This window comes from Astatotilapia calliptera, chromosome 5, assembly GCF_900246225.1.
Source record: "Astatotilapia calliptera chromosome 5, fAstCal1.2, whole genome shotgun sequence".
NCBI lineage: Eukaryota > Metazoa > Chordata > Actinopteri > Cichliformes > Cichlidae > Astatotilapia > Astatotilapia calliptera.
Window position 1 is genome coordinate 25054954 of NC_039306.1, and position 15768 is coordinate 25070721.

The following is a 15768-nucleotide window of genomic DNA, read 5'->3' on the forward strand; positions in this document are numbered from 1 at the left end:
AAAACATACTATAACTGTAGTGGTGACTGCTGTATCACACTGATGAAAGGATCAAACATTTGAAAAGGAGATAAGAAAAAAATGACACAGAGAAGGTGGGAGATGCTTTAACTGTGACGGCAAAACATCAGAAAAAGGAGCAATCTAACAGAGATTAAAGGTTAGAAGAGATGATGACAGTGAGACGCAAGAAATGAAAGAAGTGAAAAAGAAGGTGGTGCTATGACATGTTCTATAGCAAGAAGACAAACAGCAGAAACCTACGAGGGGTGGGGGGGTATTGGTATATGAAGCACACCAGTCTGAAGCCTTGACCCAGTGTTCCTTTTTATTTATGAATAGCCCCAAATGGGACTGATCACACGCACTCTCACACAGACAAAAACTGCCTCCCCAGCTGCCTCTCACTTATTTGCGTCCCCTGTGATCACTCACTCGCAGGCATCTGCGGCACTCGCGTTATTTTCTATATTTACCCGCTCAGACTTCTCCTATCCAGACTGATCATCATCCTGCGTGACGATATCCACTCACCGTGGCACCCGCTCTCCTGCAGCCTCCGAGAATTGTTTTTGGCTGTTGCCCCGGTGACCGGTGGAGGGTGGATGCATATGACAAAAATAATAATCCTCTTTTAATACGCGCAACTAAGTCACAACAGCTGGTAGAGGCGTGTCATACACCATTAGAGTGTGCGAGTTACCTTGGTGAAGAGAAGAGCAGAGAAATATATATGACAGGTCCTTCTGTGTGGCGCTGAGAGAGGGCAGGTGTGCTGCTTTTGAGTGCATGTATACGACTTGTGCTGCTGGATACTGAGTGAGACAAAACAGTCCCGCTCCAGCAAGGTCATGAACTCACTCAGTGGCGTGTGACACTGAGGTGATGTGAGTGGGGTCACATGAGAGTAGAAGCTGCTGCTGCCAATGGCTTGACATGAGCTGTGGATGGAGAGAGTGCTTCTCTCACACAGTTTAAATGAAACAGGCCACTCTTTGGGGGACTCTATAAGCAAAGGTCGGGACATCTTACTCAAAGTGTATAAGCAGCTTTTTTAAAACCAGGACTTACTAATGCACATATGCCGCTGTGGTGAAGCTCAGCTGAGCTTAAAGTGTTTACTGGGCAATTTCCTTTCTAATCACCAACAGACAAATGCAGATTGTCTTACGGCAGAGCATGTGGTTTGAAGCTGTGAGCACTAGCTTCACTGAGCTTTGTGAGTGCGTTTGTTCAGAGAGCACTACAAAGTGACTGCTTGCAAACAAGGGCCTTCCAGTTTTCCAGTTGAGAATCGTATTTGGCTTTCTTATAACAAACAGCAACTTATCTGTAGACGGACACACAGACGGCATTTGTTTGCAACGTGCATTATCCCCTGAGACTTCTCGTCTAGGCTCCTCCTCACTGATCCCTCACTGTGCATTCAGACCACTGACAGCTCACAGATCCCTGTTGCCCCTAATTGATCACCCCGAGAGCTATTTTCACAGTGCTAATGATGAGTAATGATGTATCATATATACAGTCATGACCTCTAAAGCCACAGACTTTATTAAGAGTCACTTTGAAAAACAACGGAGACTTTCCGGGTGCTTGAGAGCTCACCCTCTCATCCATGTTACTGCATGGATGAGTGCAGTTCTGGAGGCAGGCCTTCTTTAACCAGACATCTAGGTCAATGCACATGGCTTATTCCACTTAAGACTAACATCACATTAACGTCGGTACCTGACAAACCTTTGAAAAAGGTGCACAGTTTGCTCTGGGCAGGAGGAGGTAAGGTATGCAGGTAGAAAATGTATAGCTCACCTTGGCTTCACATGTCTTGTGAACTGTAACCTTGCACTCTGTAAGCAAAAAGAAGCAATAATTTACTCCGAGAGTCAGCGAGCTGCTCTGACCTGCATCTAGATCTGCTACCACCCTGAGATGTGGACTCACCCTTGCAGAAAGCCGCAGGGGTGTCAATGTTGTGCTTGCACACATCACACATTCGTCTCCTCTTTAGTGTTTTCAGTGTGAAGGCATGGTTCCCTGACTTGGAGAGCTGCGGATACACAGGACAATCAAATCTGATCACCACACACGAGACATAGAAATGTTACAAAGGACGAAATAAAGGCTCCTCCTCAGTGGAAATCATTCATTTAGTGAGGCGGTAACTGTGTGCATGAAAGCAGCTTGAAACCATCGATCCCCTCGTGATAACATGAATAGTAGATTGTGGGCCTGCTTAGGTTTACCAAGTTTCTCAATTTGAGTTTAGCATTCTTCCATCTGAAGCACTAGATGTTCACTATCCCCTGCGTGGCTGCTGTCAGTACAGATATGCGCTGGTTTAGTGATACACCAGCATGAGCACTGGTGTCCTACCTGCTGTACGTTCAGCTTCCTCCACTAATATCAGCTGTCGTATCATGTTGTCTTTGAAGGCATCCTGTTGTCTTGTCTTTTAACTTGTCCTTATTCTGTCTCAGTCTGGGGGCTAAGACTGAAAAATGAAAAGCTTTACATGCTGCTGTTCCCAGTCGACTGTGCAGTATGGTCACAGGCAAGACGAATTGAACCTAACAGATTCTGTCAGGGGATAAACGTGTTTTAATCTTTTTATTATTTTACCGTGGTCACTGTTTTAAGCTTCTCTGTGTCTCCATACTGATCAACCACAACTTCACAACTGTCAGGTGAAGCAAATAACAATGATTGTCACATTAAAGTCCTGCTAGTAAAACATTCACATTCTCGCATTCCTGTGCATGTTACTTTTACACATCGTATCCCCAAGTGTATCCAAAGTCTGCCTTACTCCTCTTTTGGTGATGGAATTCCCAAAAGCAGTGGCCTCCCCCGGCAGTTCAGGAACATGGAAAAAGTACCAAAAACACTGAGATGTCCCGTAAACTCCTCTACTCCAACTTTTCACCAACTAAAAACTGAATCCTCATGTTCCCCTGGTTTGACCTCTAGCGTCATTGTCAGGTTAACCTTTTTTCCTATTGGCCATTTCCCTGACTAATTTATGTCCAATATTATGAATACACACATGCATTGTCATCATCTCAAAGAACTGTGTTGCCTGCATACATACTGACTTTGAAGATAAATCTTTTTCAGCTAAACAAAAGACTAATATTTAACTTACATTTAGTCTCCCTGTTAGTCTGGCTTAAGTAGCTGGGGCTTCTCCTCTTTGAAGACAGGCTCAGTTTCCTGTCAACATTTCAAGGTGGTACCACACTGGGCAGTCCTGGCAGCTGTGTAAACCCAGGGTTTGAGCTTCTTTACGCAAAGCCAAAGGTACAGTAAATCTGACATAAACAGGCTTAGTATGACTGTTCACTCTCTCTCAGAAATCAAACAAACATTATTTTGCTTAATATGGTGGGAATGATGATTGGCTGCATTATTCTTCATGTAAGCACTAATAAAAAAAATGATCATTTGAAAGCAACGATTAATTTGAATGTCTTTAAGGCACATCCACACACAGCTGTGGTGAAGATATGCACTCTAATAATTTCACCTCCCTGACTCATAATCCATGGATTTTTCTTTTTATAAACTCATACTCAACTGTCCCAGCGAGAAGCGGGACAATGTTTATACAGAGTTATGGCAACGCCCTCCCAAAGCAAAACCTTTTGACGGCATGTGAAGCAAATTAAACCATTACTTTTTTCCTAGAGCAGAGGATGAGGAGGGGCCTGGAAACATCAGGAAGGAGATGGTGTGAGAGTGCGGTATGTGTAGGAGAGGTGGAGGACAACAAACATCCCATAGTACCACTACATGCTGAAATTTCCCTTCATGTTAAATGCCTGTATCTAATTAAAATAAACACATCTCAGCTGAGACATTTTTTTGGACGCCTTGGTTTGACTTTAACTCGGGAAGTTGAACACCGGTTTGGTCCCTCTCACAAATGATTATTGACTGGCCTCGCTTCCCTCACCGCCTTAAACGGTGAGTGTCGCTAAACTGGAATGTTTTATAAAGGAGCCTTGCCTCTCAAGTGGAGTGTACACCGTTTAAATCCTTAATGACAAGAAATGTCAACTGAATGTTTTATGCGGCCTCACCGTCAGCTTTTGTGCGGCTGCTTATAATGCGAACGTAAACGCAGCTGATTTGCAGACACCGCGCTTTGCAGCACACCATATAACAGCTGCAAAGTTTCTGACTTGCTTCATTAAAAATTCCAAATGCTCTTTAATTTGACGTTTACTTGCTTACTGAACTCAAGTGTTTCGAATCCAATTTCAGTTGAAAATAAAGGTTTACCAAGCAATAATGTTTAAGTCTCAAATTAAAGCACTGCAATTTATTTTAATCTCATTTTAAATGACCTCACGGTTAATAATCAGGAGCTTTAGAATAATACTTTTTTCTTGAAAATACACTTATTTGCTGTCTTACTAAGCGTTAGACGAAGGCTTCTCCTGTTTGTTCGCTAAACATGGGATTACATCCAAGAGGTGGTTAGAATATTACTGTTATAATTGTTTTTTATGCCTTTATCACGTCTCGATTATTGTAATTAATTCACTTTGTTCACTAGTCTGAAGGAAGCTTCTTTGGAGCGTCTGCAGGTTGTTCAGAGGCTTCTGTCTAAGTCTTTTAAGTACTCACATGTCACACTGTTACTAATTCAGTTACACTGGCTCCCCATTAACTTTTGGGTCCACTATATGATTGTGGATTAGACTTTTAGAGCTCTGCATTGACACAAACCAGCATACATCAGTGAACTTTTACATCCATACATGCCCAACCTGTCCCTGAGGTCATGCAAGCTGGGCCTGCTGGCTGTGCAGGATACAAGGCTGAGAACTGAAGGGGCATTGGCTACTGTGGCCTCCAAACAAACAACTCGACCCTTCTGAGAGAGCCTGAGAGCTGTGGACCCAGTGATCTCTTCTAAAAGGCAGCTAAAATTGATCGATAAAAATTGATTATTGATTAAAACTCATTAATTGGGTAACCTTTTGTTTTGACGTTTTAGCATTTTTGTTGTGAAGCAGTTTGTGATATTTCTTTTGAAAGGTGCTAAAGTTTTACTTGCCTGCTTGACAGTATGAATGTGAGCAGAGGGAGCTAAGCATGCTATTTGATGGTGGGTAGGTGGATTAGAGTGGGCATATATGACTATAGAAAAAAAAGTTGCTAGAATCTCAAATCCAGTGGTCAATTTTCTTCCACTTATGCAATACAGGTTTTGTGGGGGTCATCCCTCAATCAACCTAATCCCCAAGCATGTCTTTGGACTGCAAGAGGAATCCCATACGACACTGCGAGAACATGCAAACTCCAAACAAACCGTCCTTGAGTCTAGGATCCTCTTGCTGTGAGGCCCCAGAACTAACCACTGACTTTGTCCAGTCATACTGTTCATACAGTATGGAGTGTAGATTAACACAGATCCACCAAAGAAAGGATTTCCATAATGAAATCACTGTTGCACTCATTTTCTCAGGCTGCCTAATATTTGTAACCCATCTAGCCACCAAGCCCTCTGAGATGAATTTGGCTGTTGCCTCTGATGGACCGCGTTACCATCATGCTGTACGCATTGATCTCATAAACAAAAGAACAGAGTACCGAGTCATCTGACTATCGACACGTGCTCATATAAACGGTAACATCCAGTGAATGTGATGCATCTGGGTCTGTGTGTGTGGTAGTGTGGAGTATATGGGGGGGAGGGCTGAGGGCATATGAGGGGAGAGGATCACCATCATCTCATCTCAGCCGTTTACACTCTGAATGTTCTTATGTAACCCGTGAATATTGGAGATTGAATCAATTGGACTAATGCAATCCAAAGAGATGCAGTACACACAAATGCATGTGTCACTTCACAGGTCTGAGATCGCCTGCAGAAATGTTCCCTCGGCTACGACACTGCAAAAAAAGCTGCAATCATCACTCAACGTAAAGCAAACTGAATAATTATGGAAATAAATTACAGGAAAGGATAAAGACAAAAATCATTCAGCGGCATAAAAGCAATGTAATATGTGTAATACATACCTTGGAATTATTTTGTATGACATATGGGGACAGTACAAACTCTAATAGCAGTGAAGTAAACAACACTTGCAATGAAGTCACAGTTAGATGGCACGTGACTAACAAACACTGCATCAATTTTTCCTTTGTTTTTGCCGCGGGTCAAATAAATGACAAAGATTTTTAATGTTGCAAATCTTTGCCACTGAAGAAAAATCACTCAAATGTAGCTTTTTACATTTTTATTATAGAGATATGGCATTAAAGCAGCATATCAGTTCCACGCTATAACCGTGGCACTTTCCATCTGTTGTTGCCAGTAAGTCAGAAAGTTGAACCTGAAATATCAGAATGGGTCAAGGCTGCTACCCAGTGGACACACTGTGGCAGTGCAGCACATTTTCCAACTGAGGACGTTTTCACTGTTAAACTTATTTGAAAAGCATAGACAGCTGTATATTTTTTTTCATCATGGTGATGTAATTAGTTTGGATGTACTGCTTTTGTTCCAGCGAACACATTCTTGTTACTGCTGTACTTATATTATGCAGTGCAGTGAAATTTGGTTTGAAGCTCTTACAAAAGTTTAGAAGATTAAGTTAAAGCTATAAAAGTATCCAATAACTACACGGTAGCACAATAATACTGTGCACCAGTTCAGCAGGATGAGTAAAGTGGCATGTGCCACAACATCTAGTGTGAAATTAAATAGTTGATGGATCAGCAATACAGTGTGTTACATTGGAAGGATATTTCCAGTCTTTATTCGTTCTTGGCCTGGTTCCGAGCAGCCACAGCTCTGGGGGGAAGCTATTGTTCAGCCTGGTTGTGTGGGTGCGACAGATGGCAGTAGTTCACAGAGGTGAGGGCATGGGTGTGTGGGGTCCTCACGGCTTTCCTGAGACACCGATTCCTAAAATATCTGAATGATCCCTCAATCAGCTGACACACACGTTTTAAGCCATTCATTATTCATCTGACATTTTAATCAGAATCTTAGGGAACAGTCTAGTTAAATAATAACCTTTATAAAGTACTTTTGGTATGTGAGCAGAGAGCACATTTAGTGGTAGTTATCTGTCAATTAACTCAGGATAAAGAACAGTCCTTTCCACCTATTCCAGCTTACTTAACAACATTAAGTAAGGTGAGCCAAGTTAAACAGCTTTGGAGAGATGCTATCATCATGAAACTGAAATGTACGGATTTAAACTTGTACTAAAAACAACATTTTCATGTGAACTGAACATGTCTTTTCAACTTTGAAGTTCAGTTGTTACAACAACACCGTCGTTGTTGTTTGCTCGTCTAAAAGTCATTCGATCTTTAAATTTTTCCCATGATGGCAAAGCTCGCTTCTGCTTAACTCTTGCTGCACATTGTTTGGATTTTGTTCAAGCAGCCCATCACTATGGGTCTGGTTCAGAGTGTTTCTGAATATAACTATACAAAAGGATTTTGTTCCATACAGAGGGACAGAAAATTACACATCGGGAAAGCATTTTTAACACCACGCTCAAAAGATCAGGGCGACAAGGAGGACAACGCTGTCAAATAACTGGAGCACAACAAGAAAGCCAAAGTTTAGTTTAAACTGGAACTGCACAAACAACTGTCGAGGCATTTGTCATAAAAGCAGTACAGTTCAAAGCTGAGGTGATGCTGACAAATGCTTTGTCATTTTAATTTGACTCAGACAGTAAACACAAACTTTTTGGCACGATTTGCTAAATGCTTTGAATGCTTTAAAAGTTTGAATAATTTGAGCTTTCTAATGAATTTTACTGGGTTTTTTCAACACTAGGACTGAATATATGCTACGCTGTGCTGCACAGGTGTTTGTTAGATTATGCCCAACCCCCTTTATATGCAGTGATACCAGTAAGAAGGATCTCTGTTTGCACGGACATTCAGTCTCCAGAGGCTCCTGTGGCTATCAGCAGTGTTGCAGTATTGCATTGCAGCATTAGAACCCCACCCCATTTGTTTTTCGCAGCCAAAGTCTGTGTCATTCTCCAGGCATCTCCACTGACCAAAGAGCCCGAAGGACTTCCACATCTAACGTGTGGATGAAGAAAGGGACTGAACTGCATTTATTAGGGCTTTGTTTTTTTTACCCTGGCTTTTTAAAATGAAGCTGTAATGCCGCTTTGTGTCGTGAGAGTTTTCTGTCATGTGCCTCAATACAAAGCTTTAGTTATCTGAAATATACACTGTACCACTGCCTCACATTGGCAAAAATATACAGCTGCAACCACATACGCACACACGCCTGCATGCATGCACGCACGCACGCACGCACACTGTAAATAAATACAGAGTACAGTGACACACGCACGCACACCTCCTTGGCACTAAATGCCTCATTTCTTTTTTCAGCGGCACCTCACAAGTGATGACATGCTGGAGACCAGGAGTCACAAAACTCTCACACGCACTCACACACAGACATACAATCTGCCCAGGAAGGGACGGGAGCAGGTGGCGAGCCAGGAGTGTGCTCAAGTTCTGGCTGGGTATTTATAACCTGCAGGAGTAGGGGGCTGTCGCCTCTAAAAGCTATGAAAATGCTCAAAATAGGAACAAGAATTAGTTCAGATTTTCATTTGTGTGAAAGAGAGGAAAAAACTCTCCCCCCCCCCCCCCCCCCACCAAAACCAAAAAAACCCCAAACTCCTGCACTGTTGGTTGCATGTACAGATTCACACAGTTCATTCTTCTCCACTTCATACGAGTCCGCCCATTCAGCTGGGACTATGTCATCATAATTTGGCATGCTCTGACACACACACACACACACACACACACACAGGAAAACACAAGCAAGGGATATGAAGCCGCAAATGATCTAATGTTTTTGTTCCAGCAATATCTCCAATATCAGAGAGAAACTACACACTCGTCACACAGATGTCTGAGCTTTCAGCTTCATTTCACTGTGTGTTTTATTAAAGATGCACAACTTTTTTCATTTCCTATTTACCTTTTTTGTTCTTTTGCTCTCTTCTAACACTGACACAGAGCATGCCACAATATGATTTACTCTAACATGTGAGAACACACATATTCCAGTGCGCATACCAGGAGGCTTCATGCATGTGGAAGTGTAGCTTGCACCTAAATCCATAGATGTTCCTAAATAGAGGCTGCAGACAGGCAGGCGGTGGGTCAAAACCAGACAGTAACTTATACCACTTCCTCCTGAACCTTTGATACCCGAGGAACATCATTTAACAGCGATCGCATGAATCCTCCCTTCCGCTGCTCTGCATACCCCCCTTTTTTCTTGGTTCACTGTTGATGACTGTGGTTTTAGTTTACAGTTTATTAGCTTTCTTAGCTCACAAGCTTCTGAGAGAGGTCTAAAAGGAACATGCCAAACACTTTGATCCCTTCGGTATGCACACTTCTGTTTATGATGTGCTGCTGGAATATTTCATAAGAGAGACAGAGCAGCTCTGGAGTCCAGGCCTCGTCTAATTTGGAAACACAGTGGCAATTCTTTGGATTCCTTTGGTTGTTATCAAGCATGTGATGAGTGTATAAGTTCAGCCTCTGCTGCTGAGTCAAATGGCAAAGCAGATCGAGCGGGTGCTGTGGATGTAAAGTGAGAGCTAGAGTGTTTCAAACTGACTTTAACAGCTGATCTCTAATGACCTGTGATTTTACTTTGTGTTTATCTTCAAACTGCACACGTTTGAGGATGGAACTGTGCACAACCAGCGTGTTGATGGTTACTCACTTACCTCAGCAAGCTGAAGGATTTCAGGAGGTACCTCAGGGTCTGCCTTCACAGGGATTCCTCCAGTTTCTGTGTCATGTGCGTGCTTTTGTATCCCCACAGTGCTCGTACTGTGAATGCACCCCATTCTTGCAGCAAACACGCCTCTTGCACCTCTAATCTTTAAATTTCCTCAGCTCCTCGCGAGTGATTTCCTCTTCTCTTCCACCCCTTTCAGCACTTCATGTTTTCTCTCTTCTTGTTCTCCAGCATGTTCCTCCGTCCTTCTCAGCGACTCCTCACACCTCTGTTCTTCGCCTCTGACGGCTTACCCTGCCTCGAAACCCACCCCAGATAACTTTCCACCCCCTGACTTCTCTTCTTACAACCGCTCTTTCTCCCTCTGTCACCAAGAACCTACCCTTCAACCCGCATCCCCTTACACTCCCCCTGCGCCCCTTGCTCTCTGACTATCTTCACTCTGAAAACATACAAGCATACACTCACCGCCTCTCTCTTCCCTCCCGCCCCCCTCCACCGTTTCCACTTGCTAATAACTCCTTCTCTCCAGCTTACAGACCCTCAAATGTCTTGTGCTCTACACTTACAGACCCTCCAGTCTTCCCTGTCTCTCTCTCTCTCCCTCCCTTGCTGTGCGGGAGAAGGGGGCAGCTGTTTTGGCTTGTTGATGTCAAACCCTTCCCTTATGCTTTGGCTTTACTGCAGCTCCTCTCACGCTCCTCTTCCTCATGGGAGAGTGATTAGTTTGAACCTCTTTCACACATGTCATCCTTCTGGTCTCTGTGGCTTTGCTCATGAGAACTTAACTGCTGGCTTGATAGCACTGATCACTCTTCTCCCTCTCCGCATTGTTTCGAGAAAAAGTCTTCTATCTCGGCGTGTCCCATGGGCGTTTATGTAGCCTAAAACGTAATCAGCTTCACCTCCTTGTTTGACAGGACAAATGACATCATCACCGACCTCGCTTTATTTCCTCACTTGGATGCAGCTCTCTCTCTCCACTGAAATTAAAACAATGACACATTCTGTGCTTAAATTTTAGATCTGTGTTCATTCCTTCAGACTACAGCTCTCTCTTTCTGTTACACACACACACACACACACACAACTGTAATCCTCAAACTGGGCTCCCCAGACAAAATACTGCTTCAATCTGGGGGTTTTTGCAGTTGGGAGGGGAAAAGCTTCAACAATAAACTCTTTTTAAAGCCACATTTTTAGGGCTTGGTTAGGCTGTACAAAGCAGTCTTTGGTTTAAATGTGAGACAAATCTGTGGCCGGGAGCTAAATTGGGCATCAAATCATCAGCATCTACAGCAGCAGTGAGAAGAAATCAGTGATAGTGAGAGATTAAAAGCTGTATGCTATAAATTCAGATAAAATCAAGGCAGCTTTCTTTGAAAACTTAACGTGTGGACATGAACCTCTGTCATTTTGTGGTGTGAAGTGGAAAAGGGTATGGAGGACCCTCCTGTGAGTGCCATCCTCTTAACTGTCATGGCGACAGGTGTGGGGGCTGGTTATGTGTGGATACAGTGGGGGATACAAGTATTTGATCACCTACTTGACCTATTTGTAAGTTTGCTCGCTTTCAAAGAAATGAACATGCTTTGACTTCTATGGTAGTTTCATGTTAAAAGGGAGATACTGAATATCAACCAATAACCCAGAAAAAAACACATTACACAAAAGTTATAAATAGATGCATGTCAACGAGTGAAATAAGTATTTGATCATTTAGTACTTGGTGGAGAAATCCTTGTTGGTGTGATCTTTCTTGTAGTTGGTCACCAGGTTTGCACACATCTCAGGAGGGATTTTGGTCCAGTCCTCTTTACAGAAACTTGGCAGCTCGAAGCTTCAGTTTCTGCCACAGATTTTCTATCGAACTGAAGTCTGGAGACTGGCTAGGCCACTCCATGACCTTAATGTGCTTCCTCTTTAGCCACTCCTTTGATGCCATCTTCAGTGTTCTGACTGAAGGAAGGAGGATTTTACACATTTTGCTTTCTCCCAAATCTTTCCTGAATGATTTAGATGCTCATTAGCAAACTTAAGATGAACCTGTACAACTGCCTTCTTGAGAAGGGGGACCGTACCACGATTTCAGTCTATTACAATCAGTGTTGGGTAAGTTACTTTAAATTAGTAACTTAGTTACATTACTAGTTACTTCTATCAAAAGTAACTCAGTTACTTCAAGTTAATCGTTACTTTCAGAGTAACTAGTTACTAGGGAAAGTAACTTTGGTTTTACTCAGAATTCTCTTGTTAATGTGTTTCTTCCATAACTTTGCCGGTCTTCTAGCTTGCTTACTTGCCACAAGTGCACTGTGCCACCTACCAATAGAAAGGAAAAAATAATGTGCACATTTCCACGAGAGAAATCCCACGCCTGATTCTATCCTAGCCTGCTTTTTACATCCAACACAAAAACTGCAGTCGTGGTGCTTTCGATTGTACTCAGAACTCGGAAATTCTGCCTTCTGAATAGGAAGATGTAGGTAACACCAGACTGAAGATGAGCTGCATACAGGGCTGGACTGGGACAAAAAAATCGTCCCGGGCATTTTGACTAGAGACCGGCCCACCATTATAGGAAAAATCATAAAACCTTTGAATGAAAACAAACGCTGTTGTGACAGTGATGTACACTGTTCTGATGGTATATATGCATCAATCTATCAATTGTTTGTTGTAAGACTCAGATAATTATTTTTTTAAAAGTGAGACATTTTAGAGAATAAGAAAGTATTTCTTTGTGCCCCCCTTTCCCTTTTAATGCCCTACATGGACCCCTGGCAACACTTTGCTAGACCCGCCCCTGCACAGTTACCAGCTGTCAGCTACTTAGAAAAGGATCCTGGTGTTATTTTTCTCTCAGAAACAGTTCATAACTTCCCTTCAACTCATTCATGTCACCTAAAAGGTAAACCTGTTTCTTCATCACAGCTCTGATGATTCAGTAAGGACGTCTCCAGGTTTCATCTTCATGTTTCCCTCTCATCACATAACCAAACCGATATCATGACCAGCAGGTTTACAGCTGTGGCTCCAGCCAACATCAGCTGATACTAGAAACTAATATTAAATAAATTCTAACAACAGCTGATCAAGCTTAAACGTGCTGCTGTTGTTTAGCGCGACATCTGCTGGTTTCCTCTTTCTGGCGCAAAGTGGGCGATAAATAAACAAGAGAGAAAAGCCGATCAGCTGATCATTGATCGGTTTCATGATTGAAGTAGAAACAGGAGAGGGAGGGTGAGAGGATGAGAGAAGAAGAGGCAGCTGTGCAGCGTAAACACAGAATAACTCCAGCTTTGTGTCTTTTTCATTGTAGCTGAAACACAAACTGTTCCTTTTCACCTCAATACGAAACGCGTAATATTTTCTCTGAATACCAGACGATTCCGTTTTTTACGGGACGGTTGGCAACTCTAATAATTAACCTTATGAACAAAATAAAGTTCAACATCAGTAACATAGCACCCACCCAGCTGTATAGAAACGGTCATGCTAGCTAGCACGCAGTACGAAAAAGTCAGCATAACGAAAATAAACTCCACCTAAACTTGGTTCATATCTGACCCAGATGGACTGCAGGTTATAACTTCTTACCTGAAGTTCAGTTCACCTGACACTCTCGGACCAGCGGCCGCTTCGGGTCTCTCCCCTTGCCTCCCTTTTCCTTCATCCACCTGCTGGCATCCACCACTTGCTAATGTTACTGAATCTGTGGAAGCTCCGCGATAGCCACCACACGAAGTAACGAATAACGAGCCTATCTAAATCCCAGTAACGAGTAACGCGTTCCCGGTTTCGGCATAATAACTAGTTACCGTGCTCGTTACCACAATAATAACGTAGTTAACGCGTTAGTCCCAACACTGATTACGATGTAGAGTTTTACCAGTGGTGACTGTGGTTCCAGCTGCCTTCAGATCAAGTTCCAAGTTTTGGACTGATCCACCATTAGCTCCATGAGCTAAGATCTTGCACAGAGCTCCAGATCAAGGGTGTCTGATGGTCATTTAAATTTCACTCACATATATTTCACTCAGTGACATGTAAATAAATTGAAAACATTTTAACTTTTGGTTGATATTCTGTCTTCCCCATCTCAGCACAACAAAGCACTCAGACCATGATTCTGCTCGCTAAAACTGCTCAACAGGACAGGTTATTGTAAAAAACACTGTTTTCCCCAATCCTCATGTTAAAACTGTTTTCACTGAAACAGAGTACCACAATGAAAGGGCACTCAGATCTTTACCCAAGTAAAAGGAACAGCACTGCAGTTCATATAAATAATATGCTACCCCTCACTCTCCCAGTTGATGCACCTATGGTATCTTTCTTGATGTGTTCACAAGATTTTCAGAAAACGTGACCTTTGACCTTGAGGTCGAGGACACTGATATTCAAACTCGACAGAGATCTTTAGTAGACGCACATATTGTATAAGTTTCAAAATCCTACGTCGCCTTGTTCTGAAGTTGTCACATTCACAAATTTGGATGTCCCGGTGGGGTGGCGACAATACCCCATCAGCCTTTTATGGCTGAGAGACAATTAAAATAACACTATTACAAAAAGTGTTTGATCTAAATCAGGGGTCTCAAACTTAAATTAACTGCACTCTCATTTCAGTGGAGGGCCACTTTAGTGTTCAAGTAGTACAAAACAAACAAACAAGAAAACACCCGCAAATATTTCTGAAAATGTAGAGTTTTGTTTGTTTCTTTAAAATTACAAATATTGTACAACAGGACACAACTACAAACGTGAAGGCAGTTTTTTTCCTCACTCTTAACTAACTGAAGCCTTTCATTGAGCTACCAAATAGACACATTAGTCCTCTCTTTCTGGCCAGACATGTGGCGGCACTTCTGCTATCATTTTGTTCGTATCTAAATAAAAATGCAGACTAAGTGCACACATTAGTTTTTGACTGCTAGTGAAAAATGTTTTCTTTACAAGTAACTATCTCACTGAACTAACACAGACAATCCCTCAACATGTTTGTGCTCTCTGCTCATATTGCCCTCATATTAAATCATTTTTTTGCTTTTTAAACAATTTATTTTAAAATTGCCTTCAACAACAAACAAAAGAACTAACTTCAAGGGCCAAATTGCATCATATTTCTTCACATCTATATAGTTTGAGACCCTTGCTCTGAAGGATGCACGCTTAAGCATTAATCTCATGTTGCAGCTGGTGCACTATTAAGCGCTTTATAAATGTGAATGATTATTGATTGAAATCAATGTTTAATATTTTAAAAGTCGCATTTTGTATGTGAAACCTGAATCCATGGATGACCTTTAAAGAGGATAATGACGCTTCTCCTTATAGTTTTCAAATGTAAAACACTGAAATCATACTGTCCAATGCTGTAAGCCTATCCCAGCTGTTATTGGTGGGGGGTGGGATGTACACCCTGAATAGGCTGTTGATCGGTCACATGGCTTTTACACAAATGTTCACATCTATGGCCAATTTAGAATCACTGTTTAATCTGATAAGCATCTCTTGGGACTGTGGGAGAAAGCCAGAGTACCTGGAGAGAACCCACAGTCACAGGGAGGACATCCCGATTCGAACTCGGGATTTTTTCTCTGTAATTCTTTCTTATCTAGGCTTTATAATGATTGAAGTAATGTGGAGTGTGTTCATGCACACACACAAACACTTGCGTTGCTTTCCATGTCTGCTTCCCAGCTTTGGCATTGCTACATCATGGCCACTATTTTTGCCTCATAAATATTTAAAAGACATAATTTGCACGTGCCTAAACACACACCCTTGGTGTCAATCAGTATTCTTTCCGATATCCGCTGCAAAGAATGGTTTGCTTTGAAGAGTCTGAGAAATGCCTTCTTGCATTAAAGTGCGTACCTCCTGTGTGTGGAGGAGGGTGGGTGGGTGTAAAGCTCAGCAGGATCCTAACCAGCTGCCACCAGGAGCCGGGGCCTCAGCAGGGGGCCCCGAGTCTGAAGAAAAACTGAGGA

The 15768-nt window shown here is 42.4% G+C and overlaps 1 protein-coding gene across 6 annotated transcripts in view; it reads right to left on the reverse strand.

Annotated features, from left to right (window-relative positions):
• Positions 1-13390, reverse strand: part of LOC113022717 (tensin-2-like) — a 34712-nt gene extending 21322 nt beyond the window's left edge. For 2 of the 6 annotated variants that reach the window (XM_026168428.1, XM_026168426.1), the window contains exons 1-3: positions 9759-10193; positions 1945-2050; positions 1813-1850 (exon numbers count right to left, since the gene is read on the reverse strand). In XM_026168428.1, coding sequence (XP_026024213.1) covers positions 1813-1850; positions 1945-2050; positions 9759-9881 — 267 coding nt within the window. In that variant the 5' untranslated portion in view covers positions 9882-10193. Of the gene's footprint in view, positions 1-1812; positions 1851-1944; positions 2051-2376; positions 2495-9758; positions 10199-13372 lie in introns of those variants that run through there. The other 4 variants (XM_026168430.1, XM_026168427.1, XM_026168431.1 and 1 more) reach the window with 4 other exon arrangements.
• Positions 13391-15768: the final 2378 nt, after the last annotated feature.